The sequence below is a fragment of the Camelus ferus genome, chromosome 19 (genome assembly GCF_009834535.1).
Source record: "Camelus ferus isolate YT-003-E chromosome 19, BCGSAC_Cfer_1.0, whole genome shotgun sequence".
NCBI lineage: Eukaryota > Metazoa > Chordata > Mammalia > Artiodactyla > Camelidae > Camelus > Camelus ferus.
Genome location: NC_045714.1, coordinates 6,057,336 through 6,081,005, shown reverse-complemented (window position 1 = coordinate 6,081,005; position 23,670 = coordinate 6,057,336). Strand labels below are relative to the sequence as shown.

At 42.0% G+C, this 23,670-nt stretch overlaps 1 protein-coding gene across 1 annotated transcript; it reads right to left on the bottom strand.

Moving 5' to 3' along the window:
• Positions 1 to 742: 742 nt before the first annotated feature.
• Positions 743 to 17,245, bottom strand: PARD6B (par-6 family cell polarity regulator beta). The gene is made up of 3 exons (XM_032461371.1): positions 16,756 to 17,245; positions 11,962 to 12,184; positions 743 to 3,760 (listed from the first exon to the last, which is right to left on the bottom strand). Exons 1-3 carry the CDS (start codon positions 16,819 to 16,821, stop codon positions 2,931 to 2,933), a joined length of 1,119 nt encoding a protein of 372 aa, XP_032317262.1. The 5' UTR covers positions 16,822 to 17,245; the 3' UTR covers positions 743 to 2,930.
• Positions 17,246 to 23,670: the final 6,425 nt, after the last annotated feature.

The following is a 23,670-nucleotide window of genomic DNA, read 5'->3' as shown; positions in this document are numbered from 1 at the left end:
TTTCAATCTGTTTTTAAACTGGGGAAGGAATTAGTTATTATCCTGCACAGTGGTTGGCAGGAGGGTTAATGCAGAGATCAATTCAGCCAATGACAAGGTGACTAATTTGGGATTAGAAATGGCTTAGGAAGAGAGTCTGTTTTATCTCAGGCCTTTTACATTGTTCAGTATAAGCTGAATTCAGTCCACATAGGCAATACCTATACCTAGAGTGGCAATAAAAAGTGTAAGTGAATTTGAATTTCGTAAGATAAACTATCACTTTACAAACTACCTTTGTCTTGCTTCAAATAATCTTAAACAATGTAAGTGATAATTCTGGATGGATACCACGCATAACCTCTTACATTATCAAAATTTAACTGCATTTTAAATGCTATCTTCCAGTCCACAGCCATATGCTCATAGTTGCAGTAAACATGCATAAAATTTGATGCTGGTCTTTTAAAAGATTAAGTTAAGGAAGCCAGGGTCCTGTTATAACTTAGCATTTTCTCCTTACCCATCTTCTATTAAGGGGTGCTTGGTAAATAGTTCTTAGGTGACTTTTCATATATTTGCAAACAAGCAAGTAGCCTTTATACAAGTCTATCTTTATTTGTAAAAAATAATATACAACTAAAGCTAATTTGATTTTTAAAATCAAAGTTCATTTAGTGATAATGTACATTTTATAATAAAACTGTAGTAAAATACTGACATTTGATAGTTTAAACAAAGTATCATTCATGTAAAAATCATGTTGCATGTAAAATTTAATTAGAAAATCCATAGTTCACAAAAGTACATATATTTTGTTGATAGCTCATGAGGACATTATTATAAATTTACTTAAGATAGAGAACAAAATTCACAGTTAGCTTGACATTTAGTACTATAAAACTTTATGCCGAATCCACTGACATTTTTGTTAATAAAGTACACTTGAAATAATTCAGACTACCAATCGACATTTTATTGTATAACCAAGACCTATTGGTTATACAATAAACCTAGTAACCAATTATTTCACCAATAATTTAAATGAGAGATCTGGTTGAAAAGACTGCCGACATATACCCTTAAAAGAATGATTAAAGTAAAAAGCATTAGCAGCTTTGATTTCCATTTTCATGAATACACACAAGACAAATCTGTATTTAACAGTTAAAAGTTGTACAAAAAGTCAAGCCCTGAAGTATTTCTTCCCCTAAGAGAAAGTTCTGATGTTAAAACTTTGCTAAAAAAAAAAGAGAGAGAGAAAGAGAGGTAGTATGTGAAAGTATTTTTACTTAAAATGTTGAACCCCTGCACCGCTTATAATTATAAATGAAATTTAACCTTCTACATATTAACATTTGCCCTTCAAGAGTCAAATATATAAAACTTACAGAATGTTAAACCTGGAATGCCATTAAGAAACAGTGGTTATATAAGTGGAAGAACTTCAATGAATTCAACAAAAAGTACATTGTATTACATAATGTGCAGTTAATAGTTCAGTGATAATATGTTTAGTGGTAATGTGAACAAAATACATGGAAGTATTCTGAGTCAAGTGATCTTCATTTAATCAAGACTTTACTTCTTTATCTATTGTTACCATATAAAGAAAATATCCTTCAAATCGGAGTCATTTGATTCTTCATTGTTTTAATAGCACACAATTGTTATTAAGGTATCCATTCTAGCCCTACCATAAAATTAATCAATAAATAACTCTGAGAGGAATAGTCAAAAGCCACAGGGAACTTATGCAGTCCACGCTATCTTGTCTCTATATACAGCATCCTGTGGTGCCTGTGCACACCACAGATGAAATCAGGAAAGGAATGGAAGTTAGCAGCCTTACTCTTACCTTGTTCTAAGTGGATGCATTGGAAAGTAATAAATAGCCTCATAAAATTAACTGAGATACACTCTACCTGTCAAAGGTGAATACTACGTACTTTTCATAAAGTGTAGGCAGTGTTCCTAGAATCCCATTAAGGAAAACCCCAATTTTTCATATAAAAAGTGCACAAGGTTGTCCTGTGTGTAAAAATCTCTTAATTTGGGTGCATTTTTTTAAAAAACAAAAATAATTCACACTACTCAAATACATTAAAAGAGTATATATAAAAGCAGACCAACAACACACACACACACACAAACAACAAAAGGAATGATTTCAAACGAGATTTGGAATGAGGACAAGAAAAGGTTAAGAGAGAGAGTCTCCCATATTACCAGAGTCAATGGAATTGCCTTTTACAACATAAGTTATACCCAAACGGAATGAGCTGGCAAATATGGAAGCTATACAATGGACAAACACGGGTCTGAACAACGGTTAGAGTTTCTTCATTCAGGAACACAGCTTCAACACTTTACAACATAGGAAGGAACTCCTAAAAACAGTCAGTTGGTTTGATTTCTTAGAAATTAGGGAAAAAAAAGCATTTGAAAAAATTACGTATTATAATTAGCAACAGAGGAACAATATTAAAAAATCAAAATAAAAATGGGGAATGTAGGAGCTGAGGTCCCCGAAGTACCGAAAGATATATTCAGACTTCTTCACATTAGAATTACAAAAATATATAGTTAAAGGAAAAATTAACTGGGCTCTGCACAGCAGGTTAAATATGCAACCACTTCGAACGGAAATGACCCAGTCCTCTCGTGTAGTTCTGGGAATGTGCTCTACTGTCCAGTTCTCTACAGACAAAATAGCAAAAAGCACATAATTTCATTAGCAAAGGCCCCTTTGTTTTAGACTTAGATCCACCTCTGACTCACCAGTTTATATTAATTATCAAACTACTATTTTAATAACATTTTAAGCTTGCAATATTATTTTTTTTCCATGCCTATCCCAGAGCACTGGTTCAGAGGTATATATGCATTAAACTAGCCAAATTTACAAGTCTCCACGGCATTCTCACTCAGAAGACATTCAAACAGCAGTTTCATAGTGTTATGATTGTTCCATCTTCTTCTAAGAGTTTTTGATCTGGAGCACATGTTTCAAATTCTGTATTTGTGCCACTTGCTACGGGTGCTAAGCTCACTTCGTTAGAAGGAATAAAACCATTCTGTCCAGACTCAAAGCTGAGTTCTATTTGTGTTAATGATTCTAGGCTCTCAGTGTTAGGAACAGCTTTAGGGATCTGCTGTGGCACGCCATTGTCTTCAATAATAATGTCATCTTCATCGCTGTCTTCATCCTCTGGCTCAAAGCTTGCTTCGATCTGCTGCGGATAGCCAAGAAGGCTGTTATCAGTAGATTGGCCGGAGCTGCCGGAAGTCCGACTGTTCCTAATGACATTATTCCTCTGGTTTGCTGGTCTCACTGTTATAATGAGGTTGCGGCTGTTTGCAATCATCATGTCTGTTACTTGATCAAGACTCTTCCCTGAAACTTCTATGCCATTAACTTCTAAAACTTCATCATTAACGGCTAATAGTCCTGTGCTTTGGGCCAGACCTCCTGGGACCAGTCTGGATATAAAGATCCCTGGGACCTTCTCTAAGCCGTGAGGTGTTACCCTGACACTGGAACCATCCCGAATGTAGAATCCTAGGGGTTTCTCAGTGCCGTATTTGTAAAGACGGACCCTACGATGTGTTTCTGGGAGAATATCCACGTCTATGATAGAAGACACAGGTCTGAAGTCCTGGGGCATACTAATGACTATATGTGGCTTTTTCCTATGGTTGTCAGGACGCAACACATTGGTTAAAACATTCTTCTTCTTTGTGAGTGTGTCTGTACCAAAGGCACTGTAGTCTGCTTCTTCTGTTTAAAAATAAAATAAAATAATTATAGAAATGTTGTAAAAACACCCATTTACCTACAGCAGAATCTGTACAGAAAGGATAGCTCAAATATATTTAGTACATAAGCAAACCTGTTGAATATTAGCTTATTCTAATCAGATCAAAATGTAGTACAGGCAGAGGAGGATATAGCTCAGTGGCAGAGTGCATGCCTAGCATGCACAAGGTCCTGGGTTCAAGCCCCAGTACCTCTAGAGAAATAGATGAATAAACCTAATTACCTCACCCCCCAAAAGATTAATTAAAATAAATTTAAAAAAAATTTTTAATGTAGTACAGTAGTAAGACATGCTATACCAGGAAACAACCACTAGGTGGCCCTCTCAAGCATACACCATAAAACTACCAAAAGTTGAGGTTAAATTTGATAAAGCTCAATGACTTAAACAACATTAAGTATGGCAAATGACATTCTGATAAATCTCACAAGCACATTCTTAAACACCATTTAAAACAAGATATTTACAATGTTTTTTCCCTATGTTGTTTAAAACCCTCCAATTTGCATGTTTATGATATTCGACTCAATGACATGAAATCGGACACTTCTGAAGCTCCAACACCTATATTAGAGGCTGGGCAGACAGTGGACAGGCATATCTCTTTTTACTGTGTTTCGCGAATAGCGTTTTTTAACAAATTGAAGGTTTGTGGCAATCCTGCATGGAGCAAGTGGGCGCCATTTTTCCAAAAGCATTTGCTCACTTCATGTTTTTGGGTTACATTCTGTTAATTCTTGCAACATTTCAAACTTTTAAATTATTACACTTGCTATGATGCTCTTTGATCACTGGTCTTTGAAGTTACTATTGCAAAAGGATTATGACTTGCTGAAGGCTCAGGTGATGGCAAGCCTTTTTTTTTTTTTTTAGCAAAAAAGTACTTCAAAATTGTTACATACTTTTTTTTTGACATACCGATATTGCACACCTAATTTGTGCAAAAATTCTAATGACTGGCTTTATTGCAATATTAGCTTTATTGTGGCAGACAATACAAATTCCAGATCATACAAATGGAGAACAAAACTTAAGTTGCCTGCATATCTATTCATGGGAAGCCTGAACTGAACTGAACCCACAGTATCTCCGAAGTCTGTTTGTTAAACGAAGTAGATAATACACATGAAATGATAATGGAATTAAATGAATGCATATTAAACACAGGAATTTTGTTCTGCAAATACACTCTCCCTCCATTTTCTGGGGGAGTTCTTAATCTTTCATTTTCTCACTTTTGAAAGAGGATGAGGTATAAGAGTTTAAACTTTTTCCTTCAGTGTGAAAAACAATCAAGTGCCAATGACATTTTGTCTCAGTGCTGGTGACAGAGACAACAGGGAACGGTGAGGACTCTAGCAAAGTGCAGTGCTCCTGCCCCACTTAGTGGCACAGCTGCCCTAGCTCCAGGCAGCTTCTCTTTATGGACTATAGCAATTTGTGTGGCCTGTCCAATTTGCCAGAGTCTCTTGGTTTTTTAGGTTTAAAAAAAAAATCCTGTTTTAAAATTGTGACATCTAATTCAGTAACAAAAACCTGTTTGAGCCAAATAACACCTGGCATTCTTCAAGCCAGCAATTTATAATCTCTGATGTAAACTAGGGAAAACAGGACACCAAAAACCAGGTATTTCTTTAATCACACTGCTGGAGGTAGACCATCAACAAACAGCACATCTCATCAGAGAATGAGAAGTAGGAAAGGAAACGGAATTAACTGCAGGCACGAAAGGTAAAATCATGTTTCAAAAATAACTGGAATGGGATAAACTAAAGAGTCTGATTCTCCAAGGATAAACAAGTATTTAATAAATATAAAGGGGCGAAAGTCCACCCCCGTAAGAACTAGTTTAAATTCCTCATCTCAATCACTGCTACAGAAAACAGTAGTATCACCAGACTGTGTTTGCACAGGGCTTCTGACTGCAGTCTCTCGTCCCCTGCCTCTCAGCACCCTCACTGATAAGTATTATCACCTTTACTTTACAGATCAGGAAATTCAGGGTACAAACTATAGTTACAGACAAAAGACTGGACCCAGGTTTTCTTACTAGGCCAGTACCTTACACATTCAGTTCACACAGCAAATGTAAGGTGTCCCTGTTTGTCAGAGTGGAGAACGCAGTATTCTTTTCTCACGCTGCTTGAACACGCTTCAAAACCCAGTTTCCAATAAATGTATAAGACTAGAGATACTTATTTTTTGGCATTCTCCCATCCCCCAACCCTGGGGGATAATTTTGTCTTCATTTACAGAGAAGTGTGTTTCTTACAAAGACAGAAATTTATGATCTGGCTTGGGAAGTAAATCCACTGACCAAAGACTCTTTTTGGTAAAAAATGTGGCCAAAAATCTATCAACAATTGTCTTCTACTGAATGTATTTATTCAAAATTATATATTTGCATTTTACAATCAATTAAGAAAGCCCACACAATTTTCATAAGGGAAATTCCAGACCATACAGAAAACAAAACTAAGTTGCCTACATACCTATTCATGGAAACCTGACCAAAAAACCCCCAAATCTGCATAATTTGGCATCGCATCCAGACTCTGTTTGAATGCTCTCTGCTAAATTCTCAAAAGCAATATGCCCCAGCACAAAGGCACCTTTGTTCTCCCATCTAGCTAATCAGTTTCCAGCCACTGGGAAAAGAAATATTTTGGCAGCCAGCCAGGGTGCAGAGTGTCGGTTTAAAGTGTAAAGGTGAACCTCCACAGGCAACGGGGCTGACGTTCCACCTGAGCATGTCTGTCAAAGTACAGAGCTCAGACTGAGATGGGAAGCTGGAAACCTGGCTCATGGCGAGCTTTCACTTGAGTAAGCTCAGGCTTCCGCAGCAGCATGCAGCGTGGGCTCGTCCGGTGCGACCTCGCCCACCCCGGGCCCGACACTCTCAGCTAGCTGGGGCGCACACGGATCCGTACCTGGAATGCCGCCGAACAGCCAAACTGATGTCTCACTTCCTTACGCACAAAAGCACCTGTGCTTTACTCACAGAGGAAGGGAGCCCTGCAGGCCCTCCCTTTGAACCTCTTACTCTTTAAACATTAATTCTGAAAACCCTGGTTACCTCATTCTTTAGCTCACAGAGTCATACATAAGTCACAGAGTCAGAGGTGAGGGTCCACACATGAGTGCCCAGCACAGATACAAAAAATAAAAGCCTACAGTGAAAAAAATAGCAAACCTGAAAACAAATGAAACAAAGCTTTATATAAATTCTATCAGCAGCCCTGTACAGTAACAAAACAGTAACAGATAAGGTAGAGTCATCAGGAAAGTTCAAGATTATGGCCAATTTGAAGTTCAGTGGGAAGGCAGGGAAGAATGAAATGATTTTTGAAACTCTTCTAATCAAGGGGTGGACAACCTTTTTCTGTAAAGAGTTGTACAGTATATATTTTAAGTATTGCAGGTCATATGGTTTTTGTTGCAAAAACAGCCGCAGGCAATACAGAAAGGAGAGAACATGGCTGTGTTCCATGAAAACTTTATTTATAAAAACAGCCAGCAAGCCTGAGTTTACCAACCTTTGTTTTTATCCAAAATGGTTAAATGAAATAGATGTGGCAACTTTAAAAGGATTAAGCATCACTTAAGGCAATATTCAAATTCTGCAGATCCCTTTACTTCCTAATGTAAGAAAAATCAATCACCAGATATTTAAGAAGCACCTACCACTATGCTCTGTGCTGCAGATCCAGTAAACAGAACAGCTAAAGTGCTTGCTTTCATGGTGTTTACAGACTAGAAGAGACGGCAATTAACAAAGAACCTGGAAGAATTAAATTATTACAAAGGTGCCAAGACCCGGGAAGTATCCTGGGCTGAGGGAGGATGTCAGTGGGAACCTAGCGGGGTCTGCAGGGTAAGGCAAGGCTTCTCCAGGGAAATGAGGTTTCTATTGAGACTGGAAAAGAAACCAGGAGCTAAAGAAACCAGTAGAAGGCAGGGAAGAACTTTCAGGCACAGATACAACAAACACAGAGACAGGGGGAGGATGGAGTAGACAGAGGAGTTCAGAGTTTGAGGCAGTAAGAACAGTGTGGGACAGGGGAGAGGTAGAGGGGCAAGAGGCAGCCAGGGCCCTGCAGACAAACGGGGCCTCCAGCAAAGTGTGGAGGATGACGGACTTCAGCCTAAGGGCAAAGGCGAGAAAACCAAGGGCTTTTGGTTTTTCTATAAAGCTCACCCTGGCTGTAAGCTGGAGAACAGACCTGCAGGGGAAGACAAGAGGCTACTGCAGTAACTTAGGACAGTACCTGGCCTGGAGCAGAGGCAGCAGAGATGGGGAAATATGTTTGAAACCATTAGAAAAACAGTTCTAACAGGCTTGGTGACATTATTATTATTATTATTATTTTTTACAATTTACAATTTATTTAAATGTATATCCCTTAGGCTATTTCTAAAGCAAACCCTGACTGGTTAAAATATAAACCTAAAGTACATCTCCCAGATATCATCCACTGCACAGTAAGGTTCTAAAAGATGATTGAAGTGACTGCCCACTTACAGGTGTCTGGGCCACAAGTCTGCCTCGTAAGGGAGACGATGTTTCAAGCAAGGCCCTTCTGGTGTTTCCAACATACTGTTTTGAATAAACCCAGGTACTTGTCTGATGGCACACTGAAACAGATGGCAGTTTGGCAAGAACTTGTGGTGCAGATGTTCTGATCAGATCTGGCCAGAGGTCCCTGCATATCAACAGGCCTGAGACTTGGCTGATCATCAGGACTGGCTGGGAGGTTTTGTTTTTTTTTTTTTGAAAAATACACATTTCCCTAAATGTATCCCAAACCTACAAGAATGATCTGAGTATTTTTTTTTAAAGGTACGATCTTTAAATATTTTCTGCACAGTAATAACTTAAACGACAAGAGAAGGAGGACTCTACTATGTACCTTCTCTTCTTCCCCCAAATAAATGAGGATACTCTATAAACTCCAGGGGATGGGGGCTGGCAAAAGACCTGGGAATTCTCTCTGAAAACAACTTTTAAGATACCAGGTTTTTTGTTTTGTTTTTGCTTCCACGATAACACCCCTGGAAATACAGTCTGGGGTTTTTCCTCTAACAATAAATTGTTGTAAAACATGACACTTTTCAAGATATGCAGCAACACTACCTCTGAGTTAGGCTATGAAGTGGTTTATGCTTTCAATCATGAGCTTTCACTTTAAAGGAACCTTATTTGGTAGAGTGTGTCAGATTTTTAAAGGTCACATGGTTTTAAAATTTTAAATGGTTTTCCAATTTTTTTTTTTTAATCACTTGGTGCCTTATCAAGTGTCTGGTCTGCCCTGCTGATTACTAAACTGGAATCAAAAGGCAAAGAAAAGAGAAAACGTGTTGTAATTAAGCAGAAAAGTGTAACTATACTTTATGTCATGTTCTGTGTATTAGTTTCCTGAATTTAATGTCCATTAAAGTTTATGTAAAATCAGTGCTCTACTTAAGCATCTGCTGAGCTTCGTTTAAAAGAAAAAATGGATCACCACAAACCACGGGCGCTATGTAACTCTGTGAGACAGACAGTAAGTATACATACTAACTCTGCTTAAACAAGGTAAATTCCACGTCTCCAGAGGGTAATCTGGTAAAGGTGGGAGGGTGGGGGTGATCAGAAGAGAGCCCTCTGAGAAAGTTATCCGAGCTAAGATCCAAAGGATGAGGAAGCAGCCGTGGGACAAGCTGCAGGAAGAGCATCCTTTACAGAAGGAACAGCAAGTACATACAGAAGCACAGACACAGCAAGAAGCCCTGAGAGACAGAAAGAAAACCAGTGTGGCTGCTGTGACGTGGAGGTAGGAGATGAGGAAGATGAGTTGTGGAGTCCAAATCAGGAAGGACTTCACTCTGGATGCAGTGGAGGTCATCAGCAGAGGGCGTTAAGTGGGAATGAATCAACGAACTGACTTTCATTCTTTGCTTAAGCCGTATCTGTATTAAATTTATATTTATATTAACAACAGAAATTTTCTACTGAATGGACTACCTGTTTCTAAATCAAATTCTAAAGGCTACTCATTGTATTGGACATTTACCTCTACAGCATAGAAAACTTTTGTTCACATATAAACATATTTAAAAAGGAAAGAGCAGAAGATAACTACCCTCAAAAGATGTAAGGATTAATCCTATGATCACCTAAGTGTTACAATTCCAGTAACAAAAACATGTGGTGGTATAATCCAATGCCTATAATCTTTCTAACAAAGAGGATAATCCAACAAGTTTGTCAGATGGGCAGCAGTTTAAAAATAGTCATTCTACATTTAAATACACATTCTAAACAGCAATTAGATTGTGATGAAAATTAGAACAAGAAAGCCCTCCTATTCAACAATAATGATTTAAATCATTCTGCTTAAAATGACAAAATCCACTCAAATGTTTTGTCCTCCTCTCTTCTACTGCAGTCAGTCCTTCCTTCTCCAACATTTTACACCCTTACAGCTTTCGAAGAACTATCCCTGGTCTTCATCTCAACTAGCCCTTATGTCCACCCCACAAAATTCTCAACTTTTCTGCAGACTTTCAAGTCTCTGATTAGCTTCTAGATTTCCATCCTAAGCTCCAGTCCACCATTTCTGATTTCCTACCATGACCGTGTTGAAGCTCACCAGCCAGATAAGCTTTTGTGTCCTAAAACCAAACCAATTTTCTAAGTCAATCTCTCTTCCAAATTGTGCCTGTTTTATGGCACTGTCCCAGCCACCAGGCTCAAATCCAGAAAGCTATTTTCTGCTGGCCTCCTCTTCAACTCCATGCCATCCAGAGGGGAGCGCAGTGACTCCCAAACACTGCCTTTTATCTTCCTCACCGTCCTCTTCCCTGCAGGGGCAGCTTCCCAGTGTCTCTACCCCGCCTGGTCCATGCTCTCTCCTCTAAGACTGCTGCTCACTCCAATTCTTCCTGAATAGCCAAATGAATCTTCCTGAAGCAATTCCCTAAACATACCACACCCCTGTTACATATCTGCGAAATCTATCTCCAGGGTCTTTGGGAAAAAGAATGCAAGTGTTTCTAAGTATTTTGTAAGTAGTTGAGTGATACAGACATATGTTACCCTACCCTCCGAAGGTTCTTTTGTTGTTACTTTAGCTCCTCCAAACCCAGAAAAGCAAAGACATACAATCAATGGAATTTCAAAGCCCTGGGAGTGGTCCAATGCTTATCAACTGACTGGAAATAAAGCTTCACCTTCAAGGGTAATCCCTACCCATTCTCTCAAACTGCTTTCTGTGTTGGTTTACAAACACAGGAAGGCTTTAATTATCCTACCAATACTGGGCTTGTTGCTCTCAAGCTGCCTTTCCAAACCTCTTCATTTACCAAAGACAAAGGAACAAACAGCACACATCATTTATTTACACACATCTGCAGACAGACACGCACAAAAGAGGAGGTCACAAAGTAAAAAAAAAAAAAAAAAGTGTTAGGACTCAAAATGCATTTGAATGTTTGCCATATAGAATGGATATTTCACATTTTTTTTTGCAAGACTAACATCAATGTTTACACTCCTCCAAAATAATGACTTGCTCTCTAATTTTCCAGATAATTAACTAATTTTATTTCTGTGAAAAATATCCCAAAAGGAAAGAAACCATTCACCAGAGCCTACTATATGCCAGGACACCGCACTTAACTCATTTAAACTTCTTAGTAATCCTGTAAGATAGTATTTTCATTCAATAGATTAAAAACGTTGAGACCCAGGAAGAATAAATAACTTTCCTTTAAGTACCTATTAAGTAGTAAATACAGCGTTTGAAAGTTAGTTGCCACCAAAAAAGTAGAATGTTTCTCTGACTCCAAAGTCATACTCTTTCTATCACATCTTTCTGAATGGAAAAAACTCCATTCAACAAAGTGAAGATTCAATAAATTCCTAATTTCTATTTTTAAAAAAACCTAAGAGGTTATAAAGTAATTAAAACCACAAATTTTCTAAAGTTCAGTTAGTGACGTGTAAAGATGTTAATTAAACTAACAGTATCACAGATGTCTTAATATGTTGTGAGTTAATACAGTAAGAAGATTCACACAAAATGTCTACTCACTAAGTTTCTGGCAAACTCTGTGTATCTCATCAATGAGGAAAATAACTTCTATTTCTAAAACAATTTTCCTAAACGGTGGTACTTACCCTTTTTTTGTATAAAAATCCTAAGCAGTGGATTGGCCGTTGAAACAGCTTTGTGATAATTATCGTCATTATTTATAGGCAGCAGATCTCCGTGGATGTCTGCGTAGCCGACCAGAACGTCAACATTGGGGATCTTATGAACATGCTGCAGTAATCCATAGAACTCCTCAAACTTTCCAGGTTTTGATCTTTCCAGTGAAAATCGACGAAATTCAGCTCCAAACTATAAGTATAATAAACATATTAATTTTAAAAAAGGTAACAGGACCCAATTTTAAAATGCATGACACAGAAAAATTCACAGGCATAGTATTTCCCCTAATAAAGACGACAGTTCCATTGACACAGTCTATTATCAGAAACCTCATTTATCTGGAGATAAAACAACATAAGAAAGGCACAGGAATGTGTCTTCTCACTGCTGCATCTCTGAAGGGCATTCCCTTTAAGAGATGCAGGCTCAACTTAATCCCTGGGGTTCCCAGGCCTCACTGGGGACTGTCCTGCAGAGTGACTCAGCTCAAACAAACCCTGACTGGAGCCCAGATCCTGACAACAGTATCTCCTCACTCAGGCCATGGATGGGGTCACAAAGCTGTGCCTAAGTCTTTGATTCTGTTACCAAAGCATCTAAGTCTCCTCCCCCATAAAAGTAATTACAACTTCCCAGGAAGTGGCAAGAATTAATAGCAACATATACAAAAAGGACTTTGAGCTTCTTGGCATTAAAGCACAATACAAATAGAGGTACATCATATAAAAGAAGACCTAGAGATAAGAAGTATCTTCCCTATGTCAATGCTAAAATAAAAAGCTTTGTTAATACATTAAATACATGTCCTCCAACTATCCAATTAACGCTGGAGAGTGTTTATGTGCTCGGCACAGGGCTAAGGCTCTAGAGGATGAAAGGCTCAGGCCTGCACCAGAGCTCACCAATTAGTGGGTAAAGAGAATAATTATATGACAGGTATTAAGAGGGATCACACACACAGGGAGGACAACATTATGCCCAATATTTATCTTCACAGTTTTGATTCTCTGGTCTGCTTCCCGACTCCAGAATCACACCTCTGCTCTCCAGATGCCAAATTATTTAAGTGATTCTTATTCAGTGCGAGGACTGCCTTCATCTGGTCCATGATAAACAAGATCTGTGACTTACTATGGGACTAGCATGGTATTTCCTCAAATGCGGAAACCTAAGACAGGTTAGTCAACTTTCCTCGGAAAGTGTCCCGGCCACACAAGTTTGGGGAATACTATGTAACTGTAATCACCCTCTTAGGAATCACTGTGGAGGCCAGATATTAAAGGCTCGGTTAAGTTCTGTGGTTGATTAAAACACTACTTTTTTTTTAAAACAAATGTTTGCCAAATGTGTTTGACCACTGAACTCGTTTTTCCTCTAAATATCTGCCATTGGCAAGAAATAGTAAAGTACCACTAAGACGGCCTTAAGCCGCATGCAGAGGAAATCCTATCAGAATACTCTGAGTAGGTTACAAACGCATCAATTCACTTCCCCAAAGATCCTGTGGGATCTCTGATTCACAACTCTTGCTGTATCTAAGAAGTTCATCTGCCTTGCTTATATCCACACTACTCACTCATTTTAAATTAAAATAAAAACTTACTAAAACCACCTCTTACCTCTAATAAGTAATTAAAAGTTTCCAAAATACATTCCTGAAACATAAACACTAACATTTGTCAAGAAAATAAGGTGACTCACACCCAAAGCTCGCAAAAAGTTTAGTCACACGTTTCAAAGTAAATAAAAACTTGGGAACACCCTTCGTATCAGAGTCAGTCTTATGATGTTATCAAAAGTCATAGTTTCTCCTCCATTTTCTTTATTCTGATATCATAACATCCCATTGCTTTCTGATTCATCCCAGGGTTTATTACTGCCCCTGATACATGAATGGCAGTAACATCTAATAACAGCATTTTAGGGCTTCAATATTTTTGCTAAAGCTTTTGAAAATTCTTTGCTCAACAGTTTTTCTTCTTGCTTAAGTGTTATAATAAGAACAATGGAAAACTGTATGGCTTCACAGTAGATGTGCTCTTTTGCAATGTCAGCAGAAAAAAAAAAAAGAGAGAAATTGTTATGCTTCTTGCAGCAAAACAACAGGGTTAAAAGAACCTTTTACTACATGAAGAAAAATAGTAAAGAGACAAAATTAAGATCCAATCAACAACTATTCACTATGTGAGTCATTTACAACTTTTCCCAGCCTGGTCTAGTTTGTCCTGGACACTCAGAATGTGTATGGACATCCGTCTCCCAGCATCTTTTGGCACATTCTAGAAATGCAACCTTAACTTTAATATTGTTTATCCATGAATAATAATTAGGAAATGTACAGCTCAAAGACTATTTCAAGGTTATTAAGGGACATCACCTTGATTACTGATTAAGAACTTTCCCAACTCTGGAGAAACAAGAGGATAAATCAGTTACCAAAGTCACATGGTAACTGGTACCACAACTTAACTATAGTTATGTTTGCATTATCCACTACTTTATTTGTACCATTTCCCCTTCCATGAGCAAAGATAATAACGTTAACACTGCTTTATGTGCAGAAGAAAAAGAGTTCCGGAGACACGGACTGCACATCACCCAGTTGTGGTTACAATCCCTTAGCGACCAACTTTGTAAAAAGCCGTGGTATCACTAAACCAATGAAAAAGGAAGTATTGTTTCACCATGTCTGTCCAAATATTTTTTAAATGGTGACGATGCCAGGTGTTTTATAAAATTTAATCCATTAAAAATAAATGTATATTTAAAACACCAGGTGTCACAGACGCACTAGAAACGGCACCTACACTGTGTCTATTTGTCAACAGCCAGTACACTAGTAGGACCACACTTCATGAGATGCAGGTTCTCAGTATGCCTTGATTCTATTTAAGAAGTTCACCAGAAGTACAGAACGGCAGGTCTAATATATAAAGAGTAGTATGGGAAAGATTCACAAATCAGCTGACAGGAGAGAAGGGCAGAAAGCCTGAAATTCTAGTCTAAATCCAAGTGCTCAAGGTTTCCCAGTCTGAAAGATAAATTAACATTTGACTATATCAGTGCACCCAGAATCCCTACTCCTTTTTTCCTGATTAAAAAATTAAAGACTTGCTACCAAGATTAAGAACACAAACTGAATTTTAACATTATGCAATATCGTTAAGTGTTTTTCTTCTCTTAATCTCAACGCCCACAAACCCGAACTAGATTTATACCAGAAATACCATGAGAAGATTCAACCACTGGGCACAGAACCATGACCACCACCATAAGAGGAAAAGCTCTACATATTTTGAGTTATCTTAACCCACAGTGCAAGCATGCCACGTCAATTTGCTACGGCAGTCCCACGGAGGACACAGGAAAGAGCATGTTCCTTAAGTTACTATCATTACACTTCTATTCTTATTAAACAGAATGGTTTCTGAAACTAGTGCCCATTCTGATACATAAGTTAGGTTGAAAATAGCATTTTAAAATAATGTGAAAAATGAATGCAGATATTCTTGATGTGATGATCTCAGCTACAGCAACTTACAGAACTTTGCTTATCAACTCTAGATAATAAAAAGCATTCTACCCACAGGCTCCAGAGAGCCTTCTTTACTTGGTTTCACTGAAAATCACTCCTTGATTTTGCATTCTCCCTCCATAGTCTTACATTCAATGATGTCTCATTGTTGTTGAAGTTGATATGCTTTTGCTTTTCTCATATTCTTTCATGCGTTTTGATCTTCCCAACCCTATTTCAGATGTTCTCAGGGCCCAGCCCGTCTCCCATCTCTTGTATTCTATAAAGCCTAAAACTTACACTGCAAAATGGCTTTAAGGTTTTGTCATGAAAGAACAGAGCTTATCAGAGTCATAACCTTTCTGAGCTCTCAGTCTTCTTGGAGAATCAGATTAGATTATCTAAGTTCCTTTGGGCTCTTCAATTCATGAAATGCTTGCTGAAAATGTTTCTGTGGCTGCTGATCACCTTCAAATTCCAGCTCAAACCCCTCTTTGGAAAGCATTCCCTAACTAATCCCTATAGACAATCCTGCTCAGGGAGCCTTGCAATTTAGGAATTCAGTAGATACTGACGTAATTATCAGCAGATTGGCATACTGCTGGTCAAGAGTGAAAACACTTGATGTGAAAAGGTAGCAGGATGGAATGAAAAGAGCAAGTAGACTCAAATTGTCAAGTGCTATTCAAACGAAAGTTGATAGTGTTAATTTTATACATCAAATGCATACCAAAGAGCCAGAAAAATCCCTAGCGTGAGGCAAAGCTAACTTTAAAAGGGCTCTTTAGTTCCCTGGGCTCCCTCCTTCACCACTGGATGCTCCCTTGAATCACTGAAAGGGATAACATTTTGTGACCGTGAGTATTAAAAAAAAAACCCTTGACTCACAGGCCAGCATGCAGAATCCCCCCAAACCTTTTTAGTACTCCGCTGCGCTCAAACGTCTCTCATCCTCGGGTATACTTTGGCTCTTACTCCCATCCTCGGACAGGAATGGTATTTTAGGGGAGATTACGCGCTCCGCTGGTCTTCTTCCTACCTGGGGCAAGAGCAGACCCAACGCCCCCACCCTCGCCCCTTCTCAATAAGTTTATTATCCACTATCTCCTGCCTCCAAATCCCACTATCGCCCCCCCCCCCCAAGACGGTCCCAGACAGCCGGGCAGATCCCAAGGCCGTCCCTGGCCTCTCGCAGGCCCCGGTCCCCATCTAACCGGCCGCTCCGCCCAGGCCGGGCCCCGCGCACCTTGCTCTTCACCTCCATGGTGCCCAGGCAGCCGCTACCCGTCCCGTGCCTGTTGCTGCGGTTCATCCTGACGCCGAGCTCCGCAGAGGCCTCCTCCAGCCGGACCGCCCCTCGGAGCGCGGGGAGCGAGTGCGCGGCCGGCGGACTCGGTTCGCAGCTGCGGCCCGGGCGCCTCCTCACAAGCACCTGCAGAGGAGCGGCCGCGGTTCGGGTCTCAGCGTAGAGCTCCGCTTGGCTGGCTCCTCACGCGGCAGGACCGAGGGTCGGACTGGCGGCTCAGCGGGCGGGGACGCCGCTCCCTCCTTACGAGCCTCGGCGGCGGCCGCGACGGCAGAGGAGGAGGAGGAGAGGGCGGAGCAGAAGCGACAGGCGCCGCAACCTCGCTCTGGGCCGCCTCCCCAGCGAGCCCGCGCGCGCGCACCCGAGCCGGGCGGGAGCCGCGGCACGTGCGCGCGCTCACCTGCAGCCTCCGTAGAAGGCTCGGCAGCTCGCGCTCCGCCCACACCCAATGGGAAGCGCGCACCTGCGCCCTCAGCGCCAACCAATCGATACACGCCTCGCGCAGCGCGTGGGCGGGACGCCTTCTTGAAAATCCCGCCCACCTCCGTGCGATTGGTCCTGCTCTGCGAGGGAGGGGCGGGATCACCTGAAGCCGTGGGCCTCTTCTCTGGACTGAGCAGGAGAGCGGAAAGCGCATGCGCGGGCCCTGGAGTTTCCGCCCCGGGAAGGCTGGCCGGAAGCGCGAGCGCACCTGGAGACTAGCTACGGCTGGTGGACCATTTGCGCAGGCGCAGGCGCGTGCCTGGTTGCCCGGGACCCGGCGGGAGCTCGCGCTCTGTTGGGGAACGGAGCGCGTGGCCAGGCTGGTTGCAGAGGCACTGTGGGGCTGCCAGGTTTCTGCCGCCCCGCCCCCCCCTTCCACTTTGGGATGCTGCCGCCTGCAACAACGCCCCTCCACCACCCATTTGCGTCGTTTAGGCGTCTGGCTGTAACTCTGATAACAAAATTTAAGTTTTCCCGCGTCTGCCACAGTTACTGGGGTAGAATCTCAGGGCTCTCCTGGCTTAGTTTTGTTGGTAGAGACTGCAGTCCGTCAGGTCCCAAGGGGTCGAGTGGGCGCTGGGAGGGAGGGAAAGTGGGCTGAGGCCCGGGATGGCTCCTCGAAGGTCTGGCTTCCCCGGTACTTCTAGTCTGGCCCTCCAGGACTTTCTTCTTTTCTCCTTTTCTTTTTAATTCCTTTGAAGTTTTCCTCTCCCTCCAGTCATTTCTGGGCTGTTCACTGTGTCCACCAATGACAACCTCCGGGTTGTGTTCGTCCCCCTCCCCCAGTGGAATGACAGAGCCGTGTCCCTGATAACAAAGACTGAATCCTTTTCTCTAAACGCCTCAGAGCCGGGTTTCTCCTCATTGCGACCCTGTTCAGCACTGTCTATGCTGGGGAGGTGAGGAAGAGATCCCTAGTTTCCCCCACCCACCTGCAGAGGGGCTCAGCGTGGCCCTGCTGCTCATCAAAGAGCTGTCGCACCCTTCTGTGAACTGGACCTGGGCCTGCAGGCGAGGTTTCTAACCTGAAACGGCCCAGAAGAGCTGGTTAGGATGCTTCATTACACCTGAATCCTCAGGGCCTTCCTCCCCTTATCTCCTGCCTTAAATCTCTCCTAACACATTGCTCACCTCCTTCCCACGCTTGTGCGAAGTTCCAGTTTCCCCAGCTGTTTTGTGAGTGATCTGCCTCTGCTCCAGAATGAATGCCCTGAGAAGGCGGGGACCTGTCTGCTTTGCTCACTGTTGAGCCTGTACCTGATTTTGAGCAGGTACTCAGATCTGACTGCTGGGTCCTGGAGCTGAGGAGGGTGGTGTCTTCGCACTAATTTTGCCCCACCTGGGTTCAAAGGTGAGAAACCCATCTTTCCCCCGATGGTTTCAGTTTACCAAATGTTCATGGGGAAATTTAAGATTTTTCTGGCCATTTTGAATGGAAGTCCAGATGGAAAGGATACCATCCCAAGCTGAATAACAATAAAGCTGCCTTCTCTACCCCCTGTTCAAAAGCACCTACTCAAGCTAAACTGGAAATGAAGTGTGGTGCTGGGACGGGGCGGTGGAGAGGTTTGGTTTCAAGAGCACTTAAATACTTAAAAGTTATGGAGGCCCTCCAAGTATTTTGTTTTTGTGTGATAAGTCTTTCAACATTCATTGTGTTAAAATTAAAACTGAGAAGTGTTTAAAACACAAGAATACACAAGCACACATTCTAGTAGTCATCAGGGCGATGATACCATCACATGTCCTGTCCCTTCTGGAAAATTCCATCGTATACCTGTGTGACAAGGAGGGTGAGAAGAGCAAGTGACGTCTTAGTATTGTGAAAATAGTTGTGGCGTTGAGAATCTCCTGAAAAGTCCCAGGGACGCCCAGGGATCGCTAGGAGAACACATGCCACCACCTCTAGGGATTACTGTTCTCAGCTGTCACCCTCCTCTCCGCAGTTGCCAGGGCCAAGTGCTGGGTCCCAGTTCTGTGTGAGTGACTGTTGGGTGGTTGAGCTTTATTACTGTTATCGGTACTGATTTATCAAGCCCTTTACAAAAGGAAGTTCGTGGTTGCCAACACACCTGCGTGGGCTCTGCATTCCTGGAGATGTTGTCACATCCTCTCTGGCCTCCCCAGGGTGTGGCATCCCTCTTGGACTTTCCTTTCTAGAAGGAAGGGCCAGGCCTGAGCTTTCTGGATCTCCTAAGCAAAATTTGCTCTGAGGCCTGCGTCATAAGTGCGCCTGGGCTGTGTAAAGAAGGAATGTGGAAAATAGTTTGAATTTGATAAAGGTGTTGTGGAGGAGGGGAGCCCTTTCATTCCGAGCACGCCGTTCCAGGCACAAGTTTGTTCTCAGGGGCTGAAAGCCAGCCTTTCTCCAGAAGCAGAAAGCCCAGAGAAACAGCAGAAACAGGGAAGGGTTTATAGTTCTGTTTCTTTGGTCTGAAGACTGAACCCTAATCTCATTTCTCTCCATCCTTCCTCCCCACCCCCAAATCCTCAAGCTAAAGCTGATCAAGACCTATGTGGAGAAGGAAAAGCTCTGTCCCATGCCTGGGAGAATTAGTACTCAGTGAATTAGGGAGATAAGCAAGGTGAGTGGATGACACAGACTCTATAAATTACAGGTTCACAAAACCATTAGTTAGGGATGATTAACACACCCACACTCTGTCAGATCTCTCCAGCCCCCCTCCACCCTCTGAAAGAAGCTAGTGAGTACCATTTCTGCTTTTTCCTCTCTTTTCAGTGCTTTCTTTCTTTAGTTCTTCTACAACTTAACACAAATGTTGTGTTGGGAATTTACCTTGTGAGGTGGAGAGAGTCTAATTTTCCACGATTCATTTTATTGATTTATGGCTTGCATAATGATACTTTTTTTTCCCCTTTCCTCTTAGGGAAAAAAATCTCTTCGAGGAAAAAAAAAAAGAGGTGGCAAGAAGTTATAATGATGGTGAGATTTTTTTTTCAAGAGGTTTCTATTGTGGGGAGGGTATAGCTCAGTGGTAGAGTGAATGCTTATCATGCACGAGGTCCTGGGTTCAATCCTCAGTAACTCCACTTAAAGAAAAAAAAAAAAAAAAACCTAACTACCTTCCCACCCCCGGCCAAAAAAAGAAATTATAAACTTAAAAAAAAGTTTCTCTTGGTAGCTCTTTTTCTCCTTGATTGCTCAAGTGCCAGTTTTGATGGAGCTGGTTAATAATTCTTTAAGAGAGAGCAGAAGTGTACATTTATGAATCTCAGACTACCCAACAAAGCATTTTAAGCCCTTTAGCAGAGGTGGAATTAAGCCACATGATCTGTTTTCTGGTTAATAGCTTATAACACAGCTCAAGAAACTAATGAATTATCTCCTGTGCCTTTAAGAAACTAAATGCCATTTTAGGTTAAAACACACACACACACACACACACACACACACACACACACACACACACACACCCATCTTCATGGGAGGCAGCATGTGCCAGGCACTATGCACACACCCTACCCTAGAAGAGTTTGCTTTCTGACTGGTCCCCTCTCTGGGACTTAATTTCTCCATCTGTAAATGCAGACACCCGATGAGCTCATCTTCACAATCCCTTCCAGCTCTTAACCTTCTATGGTACCCTGGGGATAAAGGAGATTGATCGTTACTTCAGCATTACCAGGGATGAACTAGAATGAGAAGGGTAATCTTTCCATCAGGCTCAACAGGCAGGCAACAGTCATCAACTAAAATATTCCACTTCCTAGGAGGTGTTGGTGAAGATGCTGGTAACTAACATTTATGAGGGTCTTACCTGGTGCTGGGAACTGTGCTAAGTGCTTTCCCATGAATTATCTTATTTATTTTTAAGTTGTATGAAAGAGCTTTATATTTGGAGGCACTGAGATCTTAACCTTTTTTTGTTTTGAAGTGGTAAGTGTTATTTTGACCCCTTGCTCTGCTCCATGCTGGCTAGGTAACCTTGACTCATTTTGCTTAACTACTCAGAGCCTCAGGTGAGAAACTACCATGAAACTGCTCTGCAAACCATCAGGTTCGGTGAGAACGTTAGTAGCTATTATTTAGCACATAATATTGTCTACCAAAGCCTCTGGTAGAATTTCAAGAACATCTTTGAAATAAAACAGAAATGTGTAATAAACCATTCTTCTTGTTTTTCACACAGGGCGACCTTTTAGTCAACATCTCTTAGAGAGGCAGCCTGGAGTTAAGAAGGTGACCTCCAGATGCCTACATTCAGATCCTGCCTCTGCATTTCCTAGCTGTGTGACCTTGGGCAAGTTCTTAAGCTCTCTGAGCCTCAGTTTTCTCATCTGTAAAATGAGGATAATAAGAGCATTCATTGTCTTCATTCATGTACAAAGCACTTAGGATAGGACCCAGCACAGAGTAAGGACTCCTTAAATGTTACCTATTATTGTCATTGTAGCTGTCTAATTATTTTTATTACCTACTACCATAATAGAATTCATTAGTGTATAATAAGTATTAAGCTTATATTAAGTATTAAACTTTATTAAACTTCAGCTGTATACACAATACGGTCCTTGGCATGGAGATATAGAATAACAATAAAAAAAAAAAGAATGAAGATATGATTTCTACCATCCAGAGCTTCACAGTTCACGCATTCATTGGCTCAGCAAGTCTCCTTAAACATCTACTGAGGATATGGCAAGGAGACGATGCTTTGTATAGAGTTTGAATAGGATAGAGTTCTTGCCTCCGTGGAACTCACCTCTAGCCGAGAAGTCAGACGACGGAGAAATGTCTTCTGGAAGTGGTGTGTGGGTAGTTCAGAGCGGGGAGGTTTGCTGGAGTTGACCATCCAAGAGTTCACATCTGTCTCCCCGCTGGTTCCAGCTGTGGAACTCTGGACACACAATTTGATCTCTCTAATGAGCACTTTGCGCAGGGTAAAATGAAGATAAGGATACTGTCTACTTTCTTTAAATTAGCAAATACTTATTGAGTGTCTGTTATCTGCCAGGCACTATTCGAGATGGTTAAGGATACAGAGGTAGCGAAGACATGACAAAATCCTTGCCCTCCTGGAACTGACATTCCAGGGGAGGAGAGAGCCAGAAGACACAAGTTAATTAATTACAACAGATAGTGTATCAGTGATAAATGCTCTGGAGAAAAATAAAGCAGAGAAGGGGGATGGGGAGGCTGGGGAGCTTGCGGGTGGGATGCAGTGTGGAAGAAAAAAGAAAATTTCAAATGGCAGGGTGGGGGAGCCTGTCAGGGATGCTAGAGGTGAGAAAGTGATCCTCTTGCTTCTCTGGCTGGTAGAGGGGCCGCGGGCAGGGAAGGGCGGGGGAGCCTTCCAGGGTGTGATGATTAAAGGAGATAAAGCTCGCTCTGTGCCTGGCACACAGCAAGTTCTCAGAAGACACCGGCTGCTATTTTGAGCCATTACTCAGTGCTAAGGCCAAGGTAGGAAAGAGGGGGGTGGGAGCAGAGAAGAGAGAATGACTAAGTCGGCTGGGGCGGGGGTCTGGAGTGTTTCATGGGTGAAATGACTTTGGTTAGAACCAGGGCAGAAGAATGAGTAGGAGTTTGCAGCAGGCACGGGGGTTGGAGGGGAGGGTATAGGGCGGGGGAAGAGGCATTCCAGGGAGAGGGAGCTTCGAAGCAGAGGTGTGGGGGTGGGGAAAGAACATGGTGTGTTCCCCGGCCATTGTGGGTGTGTGCTGGGTGGGGGCCAGCGTGGTGGTGGGGGCTGGAGGCGTAGGTGGGAATCAGATGAGATGGGCCGTAAAGGCCACGGTGGGGAGTTTATACTTTCTCCAGTTGGTGCTGGGAGACTCCTGGAATCTTTAAAACTGGGCAATGAAAGAAACAGATTTGTGTTTTAATAAGATCTCTGGAGGAGGTAGGCACTGAGGGCAGCAAATTAATGAGTCTTGCTGGGACGGGTGTGATTAAATGGCAGAATGAGTGATGTGGCCTGTGGGACTTAGGGAGGAGGCAGGCCATCCATCCATCATTTATTCATTTATTCAGCAGCTCTTTACTGAGGTCCAGCTGTGTGCCAGGCACGGGCTGGATGCTGGGGCTGCTCCGGGGATAAGACCATCTCTTTGCACAAGGGAGACAGATAATAAGCAAGTGGACCCAATTTGGGGGGTTGGGGGCGCACAAACAGGATTGCTTTATGGCCCAGGCAGGAGACTGCAAGGAGGGCAGAGGCCGGGCAGGGACTGCGGAAGAGGGAGCTCCCGCCAGCCTAGCCCGTGTGGCTGCGCAGGAAGCTGGGCTTCATAGTGGTGGGTCTTCTGGTTCTTTAAGAGACGTTGGACGTTTTTATGTGAACCTTCCTGATTTTTAAATGTTGGCAACTGATCAGAGTGTAGTGTGACTGAGGATAAATGGAGTGTGTG

Excerpts from the sequence above, each read along its gene's own strand:
- PARD6B (XM_032461371.1), bottom strand. The coding sequence starts at position 16,821 with ATGAACCGCAGCAACAGGCACGGGACGGGTAGCGGCTGCCTGGGCACC. Across the intron at positions 12,185-16,755 it reads CCATGGAGGTGAAGAGCAAG|TTTGGAGCTGAATTTCGTCG; the intron begins GTGCGCGGGGCC and ends TTATACTTATAG. Across the intron at positions 3,761-11,961 it reads GATTTTTATACAAAAAAAGG|AAGAAGCAGACTACAGTGCC; the intron begins GTAAGTACCACC and ends ATTTTTAAACAG.